We start from the raw sequence: 18646 nt of genomic DNA on the forward strand, positions 1-18646 counted from the left end.
GGAACAGCCCCTCAGACACAGACACACACCTGTAGACTGATGAAAACACATTTATCAGCCAGCAATTTTTTCTACAGAAACAGAACAAGCGAGAGCAGTAGACAATTATATTGTTCTGAAGAAGTTTTACAAATTTTTGTAATAAAATAAAAATAAAATGTAAATATGAAACATGTGATTTGTTTTTGGTCATGAAAATACATTCATTGTGCCCTTTGTAAGACTGCCTAACTTAGGCCTTTTTCAGTTATGATTCAGATAAATATACAGTTTTGATTAGGTATAAATTAAATGTGCTAAAAGTCAGTGCAGAGCCAATATGGAAAATAATAGATTCAAATATACATATTAAGTCAAAACAAATCCTGGCAAAGCAAATAGCTATTTAGTGAAAATTAAAGATACTACTCCATCTTGTAAAGCTACAGCAGGTTAAAAATAATACTTGCACTTTAACTTAGTAAGATTTTGCATGCAGAACTTTATGCAGTTGTTTTTCACAATGGTACTTTAATGTGATGCTCATAAAAGGCTACAAAAGATTTGTACTTTCAAAAGTAATATAGCTACAGTCTATGTCATATTTGTTATGTAGGCCTATGGAAACTGTCATAGTCTTGTTTTTCTTTTTCATTTTCGTTTGTTTGTTTGCTTTTTGGTCAAAAGAAGAAAAAAATGCTGAGTTTGTAGTTAGGCAAATTTCAGGCACTGTTTTGTTGTTTGCTTGGAGGTTAAATCTATAGCGTTGTGCTTATCCCCTGCTCGTGTCTTCATATCAGCTTTGCGTTTGCTTGTGGACGTTTATGTGCTGAAAATGACTGTCAACAATATGAAACTCTTAGAACAAAGCTAGAAGACTCTAGACTGTGTTATATAGTAACACACACATATAGTATAGTTTTATATATATATATATATATATATATATATATATATATATATATATATATATATATATATATATATATATATATATATATATATATATATATACTATTAGTCATGGTGAGATTTGAAGAGTTTATCATACCAGTTTGGGTATCTGTCCCTCCACGCCAGCAGGTGGCGCTCAAGCATTGGCTGTATTCTGTGTCAAACGGGTCTTATGTCAAAGTCTGGTGTTTCTCTCCGGTAGGACGAGTGTCTCTCCCTGTGGTTTCTCCTCCGGGGTGCAGTCTAGGTAAGGTTGTGTTCAGGTGTTTTAATGGTTGGGGTCAGGTTAAGTTGAGGGGACGCGTATATCACAGGGAAGCAGGTTTCTTCATACATCGACTCCTGTTGGTTAGCACCATGTGGCGTTCATGTGAATCATTGAGATCATTGTGAAATTGAATTTATAATTACGTACACAGGAGGTCAATGTCAGCGCTCGTGTTGTACCGACCAGAAGACTGTACAGTAAACGGTATTCCCGGCCAAATAGTGAGGGCGGCTGAGCGGCTAATTCAGGGTTAAAGTGACCAGGCAGCCTCAGCAACAGTTAGCCTAGCTAACAGCTAACGCACTATGTCCGGCTAACAACAGTTAGCATCCAGCTTACTGCTCACTCATTTACAGCATCTCAGGGCATCTGCGTGAACTTTGAACCTTACACCTGTTTCAGCTGTTTCTGTCTGCGTCATCTGCAGGTTTACCAGAAACACGCTCACAGGATAAGCTTCATCACCTGTAAAACGAATAAAGTAATTTAGATACATAGATAGTAATTTTACTAATCCCAATGTGAAATTCATGTTTCCAGCAGCTTAGTACCTTGTTGTACAGACATAAAAACATGAGAGACAAAAACACACAACAAACGATAAAATATATATATAAAATATAAAAAAGGATATAAAAGAATATGTATTAACCCCGCAAGAATGAAGGAGCCATTGGATGGGTATTTAAGTGCAGTATAAAAACAATTTGGTGTTTGTGATAAAATAATGATAATAAATACATTACTGTTAAAAATGCACAGTGCAAGCAACATGAATTAACAGATTAAAGTGCAAACAGAGCCCCTGTAAATAAGTCTGTTTTGTGCATCACGTGCATGATCAGGCCTCATACTCCTCCTCAGTCCTCCCCATAGACTATATAAAGATGTATGCAGTATATAAAATCATTATATACAGTCATTAGTGCTACTTCGTGTGTGTATATATATATATATATATATATATATATATATATATATAATAACTTTCAGTAGCCTACCAGAATATTAAAATGAATCACTTTTTCAGATGCACAAAAATGACTGAAATGAGATGAACAGACAGATGTTGTCACAGTTTTTCTGTGGGAACATAATTTGTGTTTGAAAAATAGTAAGAAATCACCATATATAGAAATTTATGCTATTGCAATTTATTGCATTACTCAGCATACCAAATACTGCATAATGACTGAAACATTGTAATAAGATTGTCTCATGGGGCCTCTGGTGAGACCTGACCTTGGTAATTATGATCTATTAGCAGTTTTAAATGCCCAGTTTTATAATGTCCTCTTATGTTTGTGATGATATGTTATGACTGGGAGATATTTGTTGTTTTGAATGCTCTGTGGTGGAAATATATCATCCCTTGGCAGCTGGTCGTCCATGTCTCAAGCTCTCTCTTGATAACTGGCACAGCCTGTCTTCTTGTGGAGTGTTTATCGGCTGTATTTTTTCTCTCTTTTTTTAATATCAGGTAGATCACCCTGATGAAGCCTCTTTGCTGTAGCCCGTTGGTGAAATAAAGAAGGTTCTTCCAATCAGTCAGTGTTCCCCACAGTGAGAGACGGAGAGCTGTCCTTCTTCAGCTGATGACACTACTCTTTTTTGGCACAAACGATGCTTCCCCGGGTCAGTAAAGAGTTTCTGGTCCGGATACGGTTCAACTGGCAGCCGTTTTTTCGGGGCCGGGCCTTACTGCTCACAAACACCCTGAGTGGAGGCGTCATGCTGGGGCTGGGAGACATCGTGCAGCAGAGCCGGGAGATCTACAGGAAGCCGGACAGAGTGCGAGACTGGAGGAGGACAGGTGCGAAAGAGAGAAAAAAGCAGAGACCACTTCACCAGCATATTCAAATTTTCATCTCTTCATAAAGAATAAAAACATGATGATTTGGAAAATGTTTCTGTGCGATGTGGCAAATTTTGATTAACCGAATCATTTCTATTTATCCTTTCTTTTCCCCTTGACTGTCTCACCCGAAAGGTTTCATGTTTACCGTGGGCTGCTCAATGGGCCCTATGTTGCACTACTGGTACATCTGGCTGGACGGACTGTTTGTGGGCAAAGCTCTGAAAACGGTGGGCAAGAAGGTTCTGGTGGACCAGGTGGTCGCTTCACCATTTTTAGGGATGTGGTATTTTTTAGGTGAGAAGGATTTCAGAGTGCACACATACCATGCCTCAACATTTGTCAAGCACATAAGCAGGTTCTCTAAGACACACATGGACACAAGACGGAGTTAACAGAGTCAAAGGTTATACTTAAAGACGTGGGTGAGCTGAGACAAACGCTAAAATGTTTGTGAACGTTAGTCATGTTTTATAAGTCCTTATCTGAAGTTGGTTTGGATGAAACGCTGTGCTGACTCACATCTGACAGAAAACTCTGTTTATTGCAGGTATGGGTCTCATGGAGGGACACACTTTATCTGAAGGATGGAAGGAGTTTAAAGACAAGTTTGTGGAATTTTATAAAGTAAGTACACCTGTCAGGTGTCACCTGGTAGATCTGGAGTCAGCAGATCGGTGCTAACGTACTGTAGAAAATGATACACTTCTAAGAACAGTTTGCATTTAAACGTGTGTGTAATGTAGGAAGAGGCAAACGTAGTAATGGCAACTTGTTTACCTCTGGTACTCCTCAGATTGATCTCTATTTATTTATGACTTGTGAGATGTTTTTTTTTCTCTAAATTATTAAAAAAAACCAGATATTTAGGTAAAGTGAGACTTTAAACCATGTTTTCTCTGCGTAATCAGCTTGCTTTGTTTATGCTCATCTGTGCTGTTTTACAGGCGGACTGTTGTGTTTGGCCTGCCGCTCAGATGATCAACTTCTACTTCCTTTCGCCGAAATTCCGAGTCGTGTACATCAACTTTGTCACTTTAGGGTGGGACACGTATCTTTCCTACCTCAAACACAGAGTAAGTCAGCCACAGGGGATTCAGTTTCACTTCTTTTATAAGTAGAATGTGTTTCATTTCTTTACTTATCATAAGACAATTGAACAGCATTGATTTTCATATTTTTGCCTTCAAGATGTACTGTGCAAGATTTTCTTGCTCTGCCGGTACTGTCTTTTTATGCCTCCGCGCCGGCACTTGCTGTGGCCTTAGGCATTATGTTTTATTGGTTGTTTGTCCGTCTGTACATGCGTCCCATTCTCATCAGTGTGTTATCTCAATAACGCCTTCAGGGTTTTTCTACATGGACTCCACAATGACCTGATTAGAATTCGGCGGTTAAAGGTCAAGGTCATTTTGACTTCACAAAACATGTTTTGGGCCAAAAGTCAAGAATTCATACCCTAATGATGACAACATTTCACACAAATGTCTAATAATGAAGTGACGATGCTGATTGTAGATATCCTCTGTTTTGCTAAAGGGAAGATTTCTGTGAAGCGTCCACATTTTCACAGACATGGATGTAGTCTAACTTTGATGAAGGCTACTAATAAAGAAAAAATGGGCAAAAATAATATGATATAATTCTTGTCTATGTCTCTGCTCATGTTGTTCACTGTGTCTGTCAGAGTTTGCTTCTTGCAGTGATATTGTTTTTATTGATATGTATTTGTTTCTGTTGTGCTGACAGGATGACAGTCACTCTGCTGAGCTGCTATCAGACAGCAGTGCAGTGAATGTGCAGCAGGAAGCGCTCCCACCATCCAAACCTCTGGAGGAAAAAACTTAGACAGAGTTCTTCTCGACTGTGAAATCCGTCATCGAAGCTAAAGAACATTTTGCAGTTTTTATCTGTTCAAACTTCTTTTCTGCCTTTGCAAAATGTTGCCGGACTATTTCACAGATGATATTTAAAATGAGCTGTTCCTCTTTGAAGTTTAAAACGACTGTGCGTCTGTCTGAACTGTGAGGAGTTGTGGATGCTTAAGTGGAAGTGCAGGAACACTTTTCCCTTCATGTCTGTAGTTTTAATATACCTCTGTCCAGTTTGTCTCTTTATTTATGTCTGAATGATGTGAACTCCCGAAGGAACATTCAGGGATGGAAAGCTGTTTCACTGCCTGTCCTGTAAATACCTCTGATGGTGGTGGTTCTCTTTTTATCGCATCTGAGGAGTGTAACTGCTGCCATTAACAAAACCTTCAGCGAGGCACTGAAATGTAAGTTTCAGTTGATGAGTGTTTGTATTGTTAAGCTCAGCATCGCTGTAGCTGCACTAAAAGATTTAAACTGTAATTAAACCAAGTGGCATTTGTTTTATTTCAAATAATAATATATATTTGATATGAAAGAATCATTATTGATGTGAAAGAGCTGCTATGTTTTTATCTATTAAGAGGTACAAACTTTGCCTTAATACATAGACCAGTGCTTCACTCCATTTTCATGCTAAATAACCTCATGTCCGGTGTATCCCTTTGTGGTATCTGTAAAAATAATCACATGATTATATTAACGTAAAGGAAATCTGTAGCAGGACCATTATTAAATATAATATCTTTTGTATTTTTATCTTACTAAATTGAATATTCAGCTTCACATGTAAACCTGATTGATGAATCACTAAAAAACACGAAATTCATTCACTTCACACAGTGCAGTACCTCTGTAGTAGTGACTGTATGTGACTTGATAAACTGTACTGAATATCTTCAGCTGTTAATTTATCAATGAAGCAACTGCAGTTTTGGCAGGTCAGGCGGTTAATCAGTTCATGGATGTGATGGTAGAAAAAAGTGCATAAATGTCATGTGTGCATGAAAAAATTAAGTGACAACTTACTTGCGGTACCTTGTACACTTCATTTTGTTTTGATGAAAAGTTTGGACAAGCAGAAAATATATACATTATTGTGTACTCTTCAGCTTTACAAAAATCACATTAAATATGTACATATCAGAATATTTAAACATACATGGGAGGTGTTATAACTTATGAAGCAATAAAGAATATATTGGCAGAGACAAACCTTCCAGGAAGTGCTTATTTTTGTGCTTGGATACGCTTATTTGTACCATTAGGATTAGGTTTTTTTACTATTTGCATATGGAAGAGGCTAGTTCTTTGCCTAAATAACATAAATTGCTCTTTGTTTTGTTTGTTTTTTACATCAGACAGGAAAAAGACCAAGGACATTCACTGTAGCTAAGAATTTGTGTATCCTTTCATAGCTCTGCTAAGTAATTTTGTTAGTCCAATGTTGCAAAAAATGTATTGTTTGAAATCATGATTATATAGTATTATCGGAACAGTAACAAGTAAAAGTTTGTTTTTAAAGAGATTGCAACCTGCTAAAAGCATCTTAAATTATACAACAAAATAAATGTTATTTGCAAGGTAATTTTAAGAGTACTCAATTCTTTTACACTGTAAACGAGTAGACATGTATTTTTTGTGTTTATGTTGTGTCCCAGGGATGATGTTTTTCTAGGCAAAGTTAGCATCACTGTGGTTACCTCGTTAAAAAGCCTTTGGGATTTTTACTCTAGATTTTGGATTACTGCAGAAAGTGAGCTCTGTGGTAAACAAATATTTATGATGCTTACATGTTTTTTTTCAGGAAGATAATCTTCTCAAATTAACACCACTTGAGGATTTTTGCAATCATCAGTAAGTAAAAATCTAACATCAAGCAATAAATGAACCACAATCACATGATTTAACATCGCCACCACAACAGGGCTTTAAACACGTGTTCAGTGCTGCTCGACTTGATGACGTTCTGTAATTTCATTTAGCCTGGTAAAAAACGTCTTTTTTAAGACACATCCAAGCTTCAAAGTTTGTGAGTGGGGTATTTACTGACAAATTTTATGTTGTAGTCTCTTAAGCTAGTGTTAACCACAGACCTCATTTCAATGAGTTTTTGGCATCTAACCAAAAACTTAGTGACTTTTAAAAGAGGGAGCTGGAGGTGCTGTAATGCTGTCTCATTTCCAGCTTTCAGGATTCGTTCCTGGAGCACTCTGTCTATGTAGATCCGCCACTGCACTGACTACTGTCACAGTGTTTAACAGCAAAGTTTCCTCCAGGCTTGTCACAAAGCTAAAGGACCTGAGATTAAACACATTACTGTGTCTGTGGACACTTGACAAGCAGACCTCCAGGTGGAGACAGTAGGTGGAGATATCTCTGATATTTTAAAGCAAATACTTGTTCAAACACTGACTAACCAGCCTGAAGGATTTGATATGCACTAACCTAGCTTTCAGAGCTCTCCCCCTGAGGCACAGGTATACTCTAGGACTGCAAGGCTTTTGTTAAATTACTTTTGTGTTTGTTTGTTGTGCTGAACCGTCTGTGTTGGAGGTGCAGCGTCCTTTGAAGGTGGACCATCTATGTCTCTAGCTCTCATTGGTTAACTGATAGACATTCAGCCTCCTTGTAGAGTAGTCTTATGGACTTGCTGGGTTTTGTTAACATTCAGTTGATTCTGCTGATGAAGGCCCTGAGCTGAAACAAGTAGGCAAATAAGGAAGACAAAGACTATATTGAAAGTTAGTCAGCTGTTTTTCTTCCTTTCATGACAGTACTCTCTCTGAGGTCTAAACATCATGTTTCACCGGTTGAGTAAAGAGTTCGTTGTTCGGATACGGTTCAACTGGCGACCATTTTTCCAGGGCCGAGCCCTTCTGCTCACAAACACCCTGAGCGGAGGAGTCATCCTGGCACTGGGAGACATCGTGCAGCAGACCCGGGAGAAGTTCAGGAAGCCAGACAGAGTCCGAGACTGGAGGAGGACAGGTGAGAAAGAGAGAATAGAGCCCAACAAGATACTAATTTCTTTTTCATCTGGCTTAGCAGCAATACGCTTCCATATAATGATGATAAAGGAGACGATAGAAAAGGTAAATGTGAAAAAATACAGTACACGATATAAAGCATTGTAACCAAATTTCAGAATTTCTTCATAGTGAAATACCCCTACAATACAGTACCATGAATGTAAATGCTATGTACATAGACATATCATGGCCCGTGTAGTTATTATGCGTACACGTGTTAATGGACATTCTTTATTGTTTTCTCATATTTCAGAACCACACATAAAACGTCAATAAAAATCTGCCTGGACTGTAAAGACATCTGGTTAAGGTCTTATCGGACAACCTGCAGCGGGCCAGTTACCCTTCAACCAGTCAGAATAGCTTTTACAGGTTGAATCTGCTTTTTTTTTTTTTTCAGTACAAAATACCAAATTTTATACTCTCTCAGCCAGTAGGGTTTATTCAAAACACCATCTCTTAATGAAGAATGAAAAATGGTGTTTTGGAGAATATTTGTACAATGTGTTTTAAATCAGCAACTCATTGCCATTAACTCTTATTCTTCTTTGGGCCTTTCTCCCCAAAGGTCACATGTTTATGGTGGGCTGCTCCATGGGCCCACTGCTGCACTACTGGTACCTCTGGCTGGATGGAGTGTTTGTGGGCAAAGCTCTAAAAACAGTGGGAAAGAAGGTTCTGGTGGACCAGGTGGTCTGCTCACCGTTTTTCGGGATGTGGTATTTTCTAGGTGAGAATTTCAAAAATTATTGGCATTAAGCAGCCTGTCTTAAAAACATATCAGAGTGGGTGGAGTTCATAGGTCGTCTTTGATAACAGCTTGGATTTGAATGCGGTTTTATTTATGAATGTCAGTCATGTCCTTAGCTGAATTTAGTTTTAATGAAACGTGGTACTGACGTTCATCTGACAGAAAACTCTGTTTATTGCAGGTATGGGTCTCATGGAGGGACACACTTTATCTGAAGGATGGAAGGAGTTTAAAGACAAGTTTGTGGAATTTTATAAAGTAAGTACACCTGTCAGGTGTCACCTGAGGAGATGGAGTCAGCAGATCGGTGCTAATGTACTCACATTGTCGTCTACTCATCACATCAGAGGTTCCTGTTTGTTCTTAACCACAGATAAGAATTAATTTAGCTGGGTTTTTTTTTGTCCATGTCATTCTCAGCCATGCTAGCAGTGTGGCTCTGGGGAAGTCAATGTCAGTCTGCCACTCTAATCCCGACTGAAATATCTCAACAATTATCTGAATGATTGGCATGAAATTTAGCACAAATATCCGTAGTCCCCTGGGGATAAATCCCACTGACTTTGGTCATATCCTGAGTATTCCTCAGCTGCACTTTGTGTCAGTTGCTAATTTTAACATGCGAACAAGCTAACCTAAGAGTGCATTTTCAGCATCAAACAGCTCTCTACAATCATTTTTTGAGTTACTACTGACCCTCTGAAGTGTAATAAGTGTAGCTGATGTGTGACAATAATTTCTGATTATCACATTATATATTAATGACTTCTGATACCTTTTTGTTAATTTAATAATGTTAAATTTGTGAAAACAGATATTTTATTTAACAGCAAGCTCAAACAGACAGTTTAACAGTGTTTGCTCTGCAATTATTCTGTTTATGCTCATGTGTTGTTCTTGCCTGTAGGCGGACTGTTGTGTTTGGCCTGCTGCTCAGATGATCAACTTCTACTTTCTCGCACCCAAATTCCGAGTCGTGTACATCAATTGTGTCACCTTAGGGTGGGACACGTACTTGTCGTACCTCAAACACAGAGTAAGTGAGCTTCAGAGGAGAGTCAATGTAAATTCTGACTCCTGGATAGTTTTCATGTCTTTTTTAAGAGAATGTGTTTCATTTTTTACTTATTATATATGAGGCACCGATTGTAAAGTTTTAGAGCTATATGTATGTGGAGAAATGTTGCTGTTACGTTCAGTTATAATTGTTATGACCATTTAACACCATTTATTTTTTTGCCTCAGTGAAGGTCAAATTTAAAAACTTTGCCACTAATAAAGAAAAAATAGAAGAGAACAAGCTTTCTAGTTTCTCAGTGATTAAAAATTCAAGTTATATTGATAATATTGATGCATGTAGCTCTTGGTTCTGTTGTGTTGACAGGATGACAGCCACCTCACTGAGTTGGTATCAGACGGCAGTGCTTTAAATGTACAGCTGGGAGCACTCCCACCATCCAAACCTCTGGAGGAAAAAGCTTAGAGACGGCGTTCAAGCTCGACTGTGGAGTCCATCATCGAGGCTAACGTACATTTTGCTGTTTTTTCTTTTCTGCATTTGCAAAATGTTGCAGGACTGTTTAACAGATGATCTTTCTCTCCGATGAACTGTTCCTCTCTGAAGTTTCAAACAGCCACATTTCTTTTTGAACTGTGAGGAGCTGTGGATGTTTACATGGGAGTGCTGGAACACTTTTCCCTTTGTGTTTGTGGAGTTTCAACTCCTGTGCCTCACTTAAAAAGTTCCTCTAATGTTCAGAGGACAAAAATGTCTGCCTCTAACTAATATTACAGATATTACCATTTATTTTCATAATTTTCTTCTTCAAATAACAGTTTGTTTACATAACACCACTGATGTTTTTTATGGAAAAAAATAAATTATTATCTGTATACTAAATGCTTGGGGGGTTTCTTTTATTTCACAGTCTGAGATATGTCAATCACTAGCAACAACATGCTGCATTGATGAATTTTTATTTTTATTTGTTATTACGTTATTATTTGCAGTATCAGGTAAAAAAAAAATCCCTTTTGTTGCCTCAGAAGACCAAAATGTCCTCTGCTAAAACTGCCATAAAAATAGTAAATATTAATATTATTTTCCTCTTCACTGAATTAATTTAGTGACCAAATTTTCATTTATTTTCAGAATTTTAACCCCTTAAATGCTAGGGTCGGGCCATCGCTTCTGTAATGATACATCCTGGCCTGAGAAGCAATAGTGAGTCGCTGTAGCCTCTAGTGAGGAAGAAGAAGAAGAGGAAGAAGAAGTTTAGCCGGCTGGAGCAAACTGTCAATAGAAACCATGGATGTATTATAGTGAAGATGGATAAAGTGTAAAAGTTACAGTCTCAGTAACTTAGAAACACAGGAAAATGACTGTTATCTCCATCACAAGCAGCTCCTGCAAAGAAGCAACGTTATGAAGCAAAGATAAGAAGAGACGCAAGAAGAAGCAAAACTGGAGTAAAAATTGGTGTGGCTCTCAAAAGCTGCATTGCTTGGAGTGTAAAAAGATGCAGTTTGATGCTGAATTGAAATGTTTCTTTTAGACTGGTAACTAACATCTAACGTTGACTATATACTGAAAACTTTAGTGTGACTAATGACAACACTAACTGTAGCCTTACAGATCGCGATTTATAAATGATGTAAATTGTAAATTGTATTTGTATGGACACAGTAGTAGACTGACAGTTAAAGGGTGAAATACTGCTCCATTGCCTACTTGGTTGGACTGGGTGGCTGGAACTTACGTAATGCACCTTTAACCCTTTAACACCTGTATCACCATCAGTTTCTTGTGCTGTGTTCAGACACCTTTTACAAGCTTTTAACCCTCTGAAACCTGAGAAAATTGTTTACATTTCTCTTAAAACATGAGACAAGTTATACTGAGCAATTTGGCAAGAAGTATCCAGCAAGAAACGTAACAAGAAATAATTAAAAGGTGTCCAAAAATGACAAGAAAATTAGCTAGAGGTGATTATTTGATATTATCAAAAAACAGAAATAGAAAAAATACCCTGAAAACCACATTTATATAAAGTTTTTGTTTCTTATTTTACTTTTCTTGCAACTTTTAACTAATTTCTTGCAAATATTGTTCGTCTTATTTTCAGATAATTTTCTTGTAACATTTTACTAATTTCTTGCAAATTTTGGGGGCATCTCTTGATAAGCTGATCGTCTCTTCTGCTGTTTTTATTTTTGTTTTATTTTTTGACAGAATTTCAATTTGCTTAGTTTTTAAGGGGTTAATGTGTCTGTCTTATTTGTTGATTTATTTATATCTGGATAATGTGCACTCCTGTAGGAAGATTGAAGGATTAAAAGCTCAAAAAAAAGCGTTTTCACTGTCTGACAGTGATTCTCTTTTTATCACACCCAAAGCATGGCCATATAACAAAACCTTCAGCAACACACTTCAGTTTAAGTTCTAGTCGATGAGTGTTTGTAGTGTGAAACTCACATCATTGATACAGTGAAAGATTTAAACTGTCCAGCAACCAAACAAGTGGCATTCATTTTGTTTATCATAACATCATACAGTATATGTGACATGCAAAAATATTGATGTGAAATAGCTGCTATGTTTTATCTTTATCCTATTAACAGGTAGAAACTTTGCCCCAATATAGACTCAGTGTTACGCTCTGTGTTCATGTCAAATGTATTTGCGCTCATTTTATTCCTTTTTGAAATTATTATTTGGAGTTTAGTTAAGACCCTTCCCAGCTCAAAAAACAGCTTGACCAGTTTAAGATAGCTGGTGTATCAGCTTGTTTGACCAGCTTGAGGCATGTTTTTGCATAATTTAAGCTAAAACCAGCTACCACCATACACTGGTTTTTTAGCAGTTTTTTTCCCAGCAGGGTTATGATTTTTTTCAAACTAATTCAGCTTTTTTAATGTTTTCCATACAGTGGGCATAGCAATTATTCAAATTTCAAAATTTTTAAACATCCAGCCTTCACACCACAATTTCTTGGGAAATTTATTTAGATTAGAGCCCTCAGCAGAAAGCTGGAAGAGTGATGTAACTGATGTTTTAAATACTAAGCAAATATTTGTTCACACCAACCTAGCATATGGAGCACTCCTCCTCAGTCACAGGCACATTTCATGACTACAGAATGTGTATTTTTGGGTTTTTTTTGTGTTGAACTGTCTGTGTTGGAGGTGCAGCATCCTTTGAAGGTGGGGCCATCTATGTCTAGACTTCTCATTGGGATACTAATACACATTCATCCTCCTTGTAGAATAGTCTTATGGACTTGCTGGGTTTTGTTAACATTCAGTTGATTCTGCTGATGAAAGTCCTGAGCTGAGACACGTAATAAGCAAATAAGGAAGACAAAGACTATATTGAAAGTTAGTCAGCTTTCCCACAGTGAGAGACGGGGAGCTTTTTGTCTTCCACTCATGACAGTACTCTCTCTGAGGTCCAAACATCATGTTTCAACGGTTGACTAAAGAGTTTGTCGTTCGAATACGGTTCAACTGGCGACCATTTTTCCAGGGCCGAGCTCTGCTGCTCACAAACACCCTGAGCGGAGGAGTCATGCTGGGGCTGGGAGACATCATGCAGCAGAGCTGGGAGATCTACAAAAAGCCAGACAGAGTCCGAGACTGGAGGAGGACAGGTGAGAAAGAGAGAAAAGCAGATACAAGAATTGTCAACACTGCATTGTGGGAATAGTTCACTGCATTTAATTTAAATTATAATTTTTATATTTTGAATTGTGACCTGGTGCCTACATTTTGTGTTTTTCTTTGCATTAATTAAGACATGTCCATCATGAACTGTTGCCAAAAGGCATATTGGTGAAACACATGCCTTTAGCTGTGCAACAGTGATGATTCAATTAAAATCAGATTTCTGCAGTGATAAATCAAACTCAAACAGGCTTAGTGTTCTGTCACACTGTCTTCAAAAGGAGTAGCAGGAGCAACTGGCTTCTATTGCCAAAATGCTCCACTGAAAGGTTCAGGTTTCTAATGAACAATGTTAATGCACTTTCCTTTTTTAGCTTTCTATTTATTCGTTGTATCTATTTATTCAGTGTATGCAGGAATCACTGATATTGTTATTGTCTGCTCACTGTTTACATTGTATTATTAAGGCACTTTCACACTTTTTTGTTGCATGTGCTAAAAAAAAGAGTTTTCTTGGATTCATATTCAGCAGATTTGAACAGAGTGTGCATCTTGTTGCTGTCAAACGCCTTACAATTAATGATGCAATGCAGTCTGATTCAACATCTGGTCAGACCCTTATATTTTGATGAGAACCTGTGCAGTACATACAAGATATAATGTTATATTTAATCCATAAAATGTCTATTTATTTAAATAAAAAAGAATAAACCTGATATTTGGGATATTTGTGTAATGTCGTGAATTTTAATGACTGACATATTGCAATTAATTATTTATTTTTACCTTGACTTGCTCTCCCTAAAGGGAAAATGTTTACATTTGGCTGCTCCATGGGCCCAGTGCAACACTACTGGTACATCTGGCTGGACAGATTGTTTGTGGGTAATGGTCTCAAAACGGCGGGTAAGAAGGTTCTGGTGGACGCACTGGTCGGCGCTCCAATTACAGGGCTGTGTTTTTTCATGGGTAAGTAGTATTTCAGAATTTATTTGGCACTAAGCAGCCTGCCTTAAGACGTGGGTGTGATGAAACAAAAGACAATGTGTGTCAATATCAGAGTGTTTTGAGTTCAAAGGTCATCTGTGACAGCTTGGATTTGAATGAGTTTTTTTCGTCGGTGTCAGTCATGTTTTATAAGAGTTCCTCCAGACATTATCATTATCTGAAGTTGGTTTTGATAAAAATGTGGTGCTAACACACAATAACTCTTTTTATCGCAGGCATTAGTCTCATGGAGGGACACACTTTATCTGAAGGATGGAAGGAGTTTAAAGATAAGTTCTGGGACTTTTACATGGCAAGTACACCTGTCAGGTCTCACCTGTGGATCTGGATCAGCAGATCAGTTCTGATGTAGTCTTTGTTCCCAACCACATTTAGTTATCTTTGCAGCCTTTTGTTTTTTTTGCATTTATAACTGTGTGTGTCTTGTCTTTGCTTGTGTCCTTTGGTGTTCATAAACGACACATGAAGAAAGCAGAATTGCCGCCCTGCAGTTTTATGCCTCCGTGCACGAGTCAAGTTACACTTACAGTTTACATCTATGTGTGTGAAAACATGGATGTGTCACACACTTCTTTACCTCAGTATCACAGAGGATCTGTATAATCAGCACAGTTCCAAGCTGGACACCAAAGATAAGTGTCACCAATTCAGTATCTGACCAAATGTCTCCCCTTCAGTTCCTGAGATATGACACAGAATAATGGCAAGGAAAGTGTTTTATGCAGAATATTATTATGTCACAGTGAAGTTGACCTTTGACCTTTTATCATAATTAGCATAATCATTTTTGAGTTATGGCCAAATACATGCTTTGTTAAGGTCACACCGACCTTGGCCTTTGACCTTCGACCACCGAATTCTAATCAGTTTATTTTTCAGTCCAAGTGGACATTCGTGTCGCTGAAGGTGAAGTGCAGCCTCATAAAGTTCACTAAACTCTTTCTATTTGTCAATACGACCTCATGAAATGCAATTGGTATAATTAATTTCAATGAACAGTCATTTGTTAGACAGTCGGTCAGTGAGTTGGCTGTTACTTTTCATTTGTTCAGCTGTATTTGCTATTTTAAAGCAATATTCATCAATATAGTAAAACGGATGTTTATTGTTGCTGCTGCCTCTTATTTGACTCGGTATGATAATAATATGATTTCCTCTCAGTGATGAGGTGTACTGTTTTTGAGCACGTTCCAAATGTCTTGTGGACCAATCAGACTGCTTGGTCGCAATTACCTGTCGTATAATTGTGATAAGCCAAACCTGTCTCCTAGAAATTTCATATGTTACTTAACTGCTAAAATTACGTTGTTGTGGCAACGTAATCTCTGCCTGGATTATGTACAGGGATGTTTCTTTGAGATAATGAAACACTACATTCATATCCAGCGTAGATTTGGGAAGAAGGTGGTTGGGGAGGATGACGTGTTCACAGTATCTTGACAACAGAACTTCAGGTTTGCGTCCAAACATTCCATCTCAGGTTTAGTCAACAAATGCATTTTGGATAAGTTTAGGGACAGATCGGAATTTTGGTTAAATGTTAATTATAAAAAGAGAAAAAAAAGGTAACAAAATAATAACACTGTATTCACGACAAGTGAATACCATATTGCAAGATTGTCATTTGTGGCACAAAACAGCTAAAATATGTTGTCAGTGAAAATTTTGCTGATTCAGTCTCAACATTTTTGCAACTTTCTTGGTATATTGATTCGCAACATTTTTTCAATAGAAAAAATAATTTGCTCAACATTACATTTCCCTCAAAATGCCATTTTTGTTTTAAGGAAGATGCTAAATATATTTATTAATGACTTCTGAGATTTTTTTTTACAATGTTTAAGACAATAATTAAAAAAAAGCTCACTGCCAGTTTCCTCTAAATTAATTCCAAAAAAGACATTTTGGTTAATTGCCAGCTAAAAGTGACAGTTTCAACAGTGTGTGCATTGTGTAATCACTTCAGCTTTGTTTATGCTCATCTGTGTTGTTCTTGCCTGTAGGCAGAGTGCAGTGTTTGGCCTGCTGCTCAGATGCTCAACTTCTACTTCCTCTCACCCAAATTCCGTGTCGTGTTCATCAACTCTGTTGCCTTAGGGTGGGACACGTACCTGTCCTACCTCAAACACAGAGTAAGTCAGCCACAGGGGATTTAAAGGAATTTCTGCATCCTACATAGTTTTCGCTTCTTCTATAAAGACAATGTGTTTTATCGATTACTAATTATGTGACCATTTATTTTTATATTTTTGCCTTAATGAACGTTAGATTTAAAAAAACTTTGCTACTAATGGAGAATTAGGAGAGAGCAATATGTCAGTCTGCTGCACTATTTCGCTGCTCATGTTGTTAACTGTGTCTGTCAGAGTTTGCTTCTGGCAGGGATATTGCTGATATGTATTTGTTTCTGTTGTGTTGACAGGATGACAGTCACTCCACTGAGTTGATATCAGACAGCAGTGCAGTGAATGTGCAGCAGGAAGCGCTCCCACCATCCAAACCTCTGGAGGAAAAAACTTAGAGATGAAGTTCTTCTCAACTGTGAAATCATTCATTGAGGCCAAAGAATATTTTGTTGGCAGGACTGTTTAACAGATTATCTTTCTTTCCAATGAGCCGCTCATCTGAAGTTTTTTTTAAAGATTTTTTTTTGGGGGGGGTCTTTTGTCTTTATTTAATAAGACAACATACGCATGAAAGGGGGGAGAGAGAGGGGATGAAATGCATTAAATGATTGAGGTTGGAATTGAACCCACACCTGCTGTGGTAGGGACACAGCCCATGCACATGTGCACATGGGGTTCCCGCTCCACCAACTGAGCCGCTGGGTGCCCCAGTTGCTTTGAAATTTAAAATGACCACGTCATTATGAACTGTGAGAAGTTGAGGATGTTTAAGTGGAAGTGCTGGAACACTTTCACCTTAATGTCTGTAGAGTTTTTCTATGTCTCTGTCCAGTTTGTCCATCTATTTATGTCTGAATGATGTGCACTCCTGAAGTATATTATATCCACATTCAGTAACTGTTCATGAAATTTTCATAAAACGTGTGCATTGACTTTCCTGTAGTACCTCGAATTGTTGTCTTCCATTTTTCTGAGAATAATAAAGTTTGGACAAGCTTTGCGAAAATTGCATTTAATATATGTTGCATATGAGAATGTTTAGACATACCTTGGAGATTATATAAATTATGAAGCAATAAATAATTTATCAGGAAAGACAAACCTTGCATTTAATATCATTGATTTACTTTTGATACTTACGTACAGTAAACATTAGATTCTGTGAGACTTTTACTCAATTAATATTCCAAAAGGCGACTTTAACTTCTACCAAAGTCATTTTTTGGCAAGATATCCCTACTTTTACTCAATTTTGGCTGTCAGGTACTGCATCCACCACTGCCTTTATTTAGTTTATGTCATTTTGTTTCATTCAATGTTTTTTTCATATTAATGCCCTGAGTAAATACACAGATAATGTTCAGAGGTTGTAATGTCTTTATATACCAACTTTTACCAAAATATGTATTGTTTTATTCCAGCCGCCTGCACTCAAGCATAGTTACCACTTTCAGCCACTAGAGAGAGTGTAGTGCTGCTGTCAGGTGTCAACAGAGAGGGCATGTGCATGGCACTGTGGTGCTTTACTGCTCGGCTGATGATTGAGGTGTAGCCATACATCCATGGGTGTAGCCTACAATGTGCCACCATGTCTGTTTGTTTAACAGGTAAGCAGAAATATAAAATGGGTAATGAGCTGAGACTGATGTAGCACAGCGGCGGGGGGTTTTAGACATGTTAGGAAGGTTGCCCTTTAATTCCTGCTTTGTGTGTGACAGCCTAACTTTGTTGTTATCTGAGTAAAATAAGCAGCTTAGCTAACCTTTGCTGTAAGGACCCCACGGTGCTACTTTTTGCATGGGATTTGCTTGTACCCGTCTGTTCATGTAGTAATAATGAAATGGAGCAACAGTATTATTTTGTGCAATCTGTGTCATCAGCTCATTTTTGTTAAACCGTCAGATGTAAACAGCCAAGACCACGTGTCCCATGGATCTTTAAAAAGTCTAAAAAGGCATTAAATTAATTCATCTAAAAATATAACTGGCATTAAATCAACCTTTCAAAAGTCTTAATTTTTTCTGACATTGTATTGCAGAAGTTCAGAATAAAGTTATGAAATAATAATTAATCAAATGCCTCTTGCGTTAACATCACCAAAGAGTCATGTTTTATGTTACAATAATAAAATAAAAATAAA

General features: G+C 37.5%; 3 protein-coding genes across 3 annotated transcripts; all 3 read left to right on the plus strand.

Annotated features, from left to right (window-relative positions):
• Positions 1-1044: 1044 nt before the first annotated feature.
• Positions 1045-6142, plus strand: LOC121940129 (mpv17-like protein 2). The gene is made up of 6 exons (XM_042482983.2): positions 1045-1180; positions 2682-3014; positions 3192-3353; positions 3607-3683; positions 4004-4132; positions 4806-6142. Exons 2-6 carry the CDS (start codon positions 2825-2827, stop codon positions 4902-4904), a joined length of 657 nt encoding a protein of 218 aa, XP_042338917.2. The 5' UTR covers positions 1045-1180; positions 2682-2824; the 3' UTR covers positions 4905-6142.
• A 1350-nt stretch (positions 6143-7492) lies between these two features.
• LOC121962084 (mpv17-like protein 2) lies at positions 7493-10559 on the plus strand. The gene is made up of 5 exons (XM_042512282.2): positions 7493-7918; positions 8528-8689; positions 8892-8968; positions 9618-9746; positions 10095-10559. Exons 1-5 carry the CDS (start codon positions 7729-7731, stop codon positions 10191-10193), a joined length of 657 nt encoding a protein of 218 aa, XP_042368216.1. The 5' UTR covers positions 7493-7728; the 3' UTR covers positions 10194-10559.
• Positions 10560-12903: 2344 nt separating this feature from the next.
• On the plus strand, positions 12904-17442 carry LOC121963222 (mpv17-like protein 2). The gene is made up of 5 exons (XM_042513543.2): positions 12904-13359; positions 14180-14341; positions 14596-14676; positions 16388-16512; positions 16803-17442. Exons 1-5 carry the CDS (start codon positions 13170-13172, stop codon positions 16899-16901), a joined length of 657 nt encoding a protein of 218 aa, XP_042369477.2. The 5' UTR covers positions 12904-13169; the 3' UTR covers positions 16902-17442.
• Positions 17443-18646: the final 1204 nt, after the last annotated feature.

Source organism: Plectropomus leopardus, chromosome 5, assembly GCF_026936395.1.
Source record: "Plectropomus leopardus strain MGB_pleo_1.0 chromosome 5, ASM2693639v1, whole genome shotgun sequence".
Lineage (NCBI taxonomy): Eukaryota > Metazoa > Chordata > Actinopteri > Perciformes > Serranidae > Plectropomus > Plectropomus leopardus.

Excerpts from the sequence above, each read along its gene's own strand:
- LOC121963222 (XM_042513543.2), top strand. The coding sequence starts at position 13,170 with ATGTTTCAACGGTTGACTAAAGAGTTTGTCGTTCGAATACGGTTCAAC. Across the intron at positions 14,342-14,595 it reads AGGGCTGTGTTTTTTCATGG|GCATTAGTCTCATGGAGGGA; the intron begins GTAAGTAGTATT and ends TTTTTATCGCAG. Across the intron at positions 16,513-16,802 it reads TGTCCTACCTCAAACACAGA|GATGACAGTCACTCCACTGA; the intron begins GTAAGTCAGCCA and ends TTGTGTTGACAG.
- LOC121962084 (XM_042512282.2), top strand. The coding sequence starts at position 7,729 with ATGTTTCACCGGTTGAGTAAAGAGTTCGTTGTTCGGATACGGTTCAAC. Across the intron at positions 7,919-8,527 it reads CCGAGACTGGAGGAGGACAG|GTCACATGTTTATGGTGGGC; the intron begins GTGAGAAAGAGA and ends TTCTCCCCAAAG. Across the intron at positions 8,969-9,617 it reads AGTTTGTGGAATTTTATAAA|GCGGACTGTTGTGTTTGGCC; the intron begins GTAAGTACACCT and ends TCTTGCCTGTAG.
- LOC121940129 (XM_042482983.2), top strand. The coding sequence starts at position 2,825 with ATGCTTCCCCGGGTCAGTAAAGAGTTTCTGGTCCGGATACGGTTCAAC. Across the intron at positions 3,015-3,191 it reads GCGAGACTGGAGGAGGACAG|GTTTCATGTTTACCGTGGGC; the intron begins GTGCGAAAGAGA and ends CTCACCCGAAAG. Across the intron at positions 4,133-4,805 it reads TTTCCTACCTCAAACACAGA|GATGACAGTCACTCTGCTGA; the intron begins GTAAGTCAGCCA and ends TTGTGCTGACAG.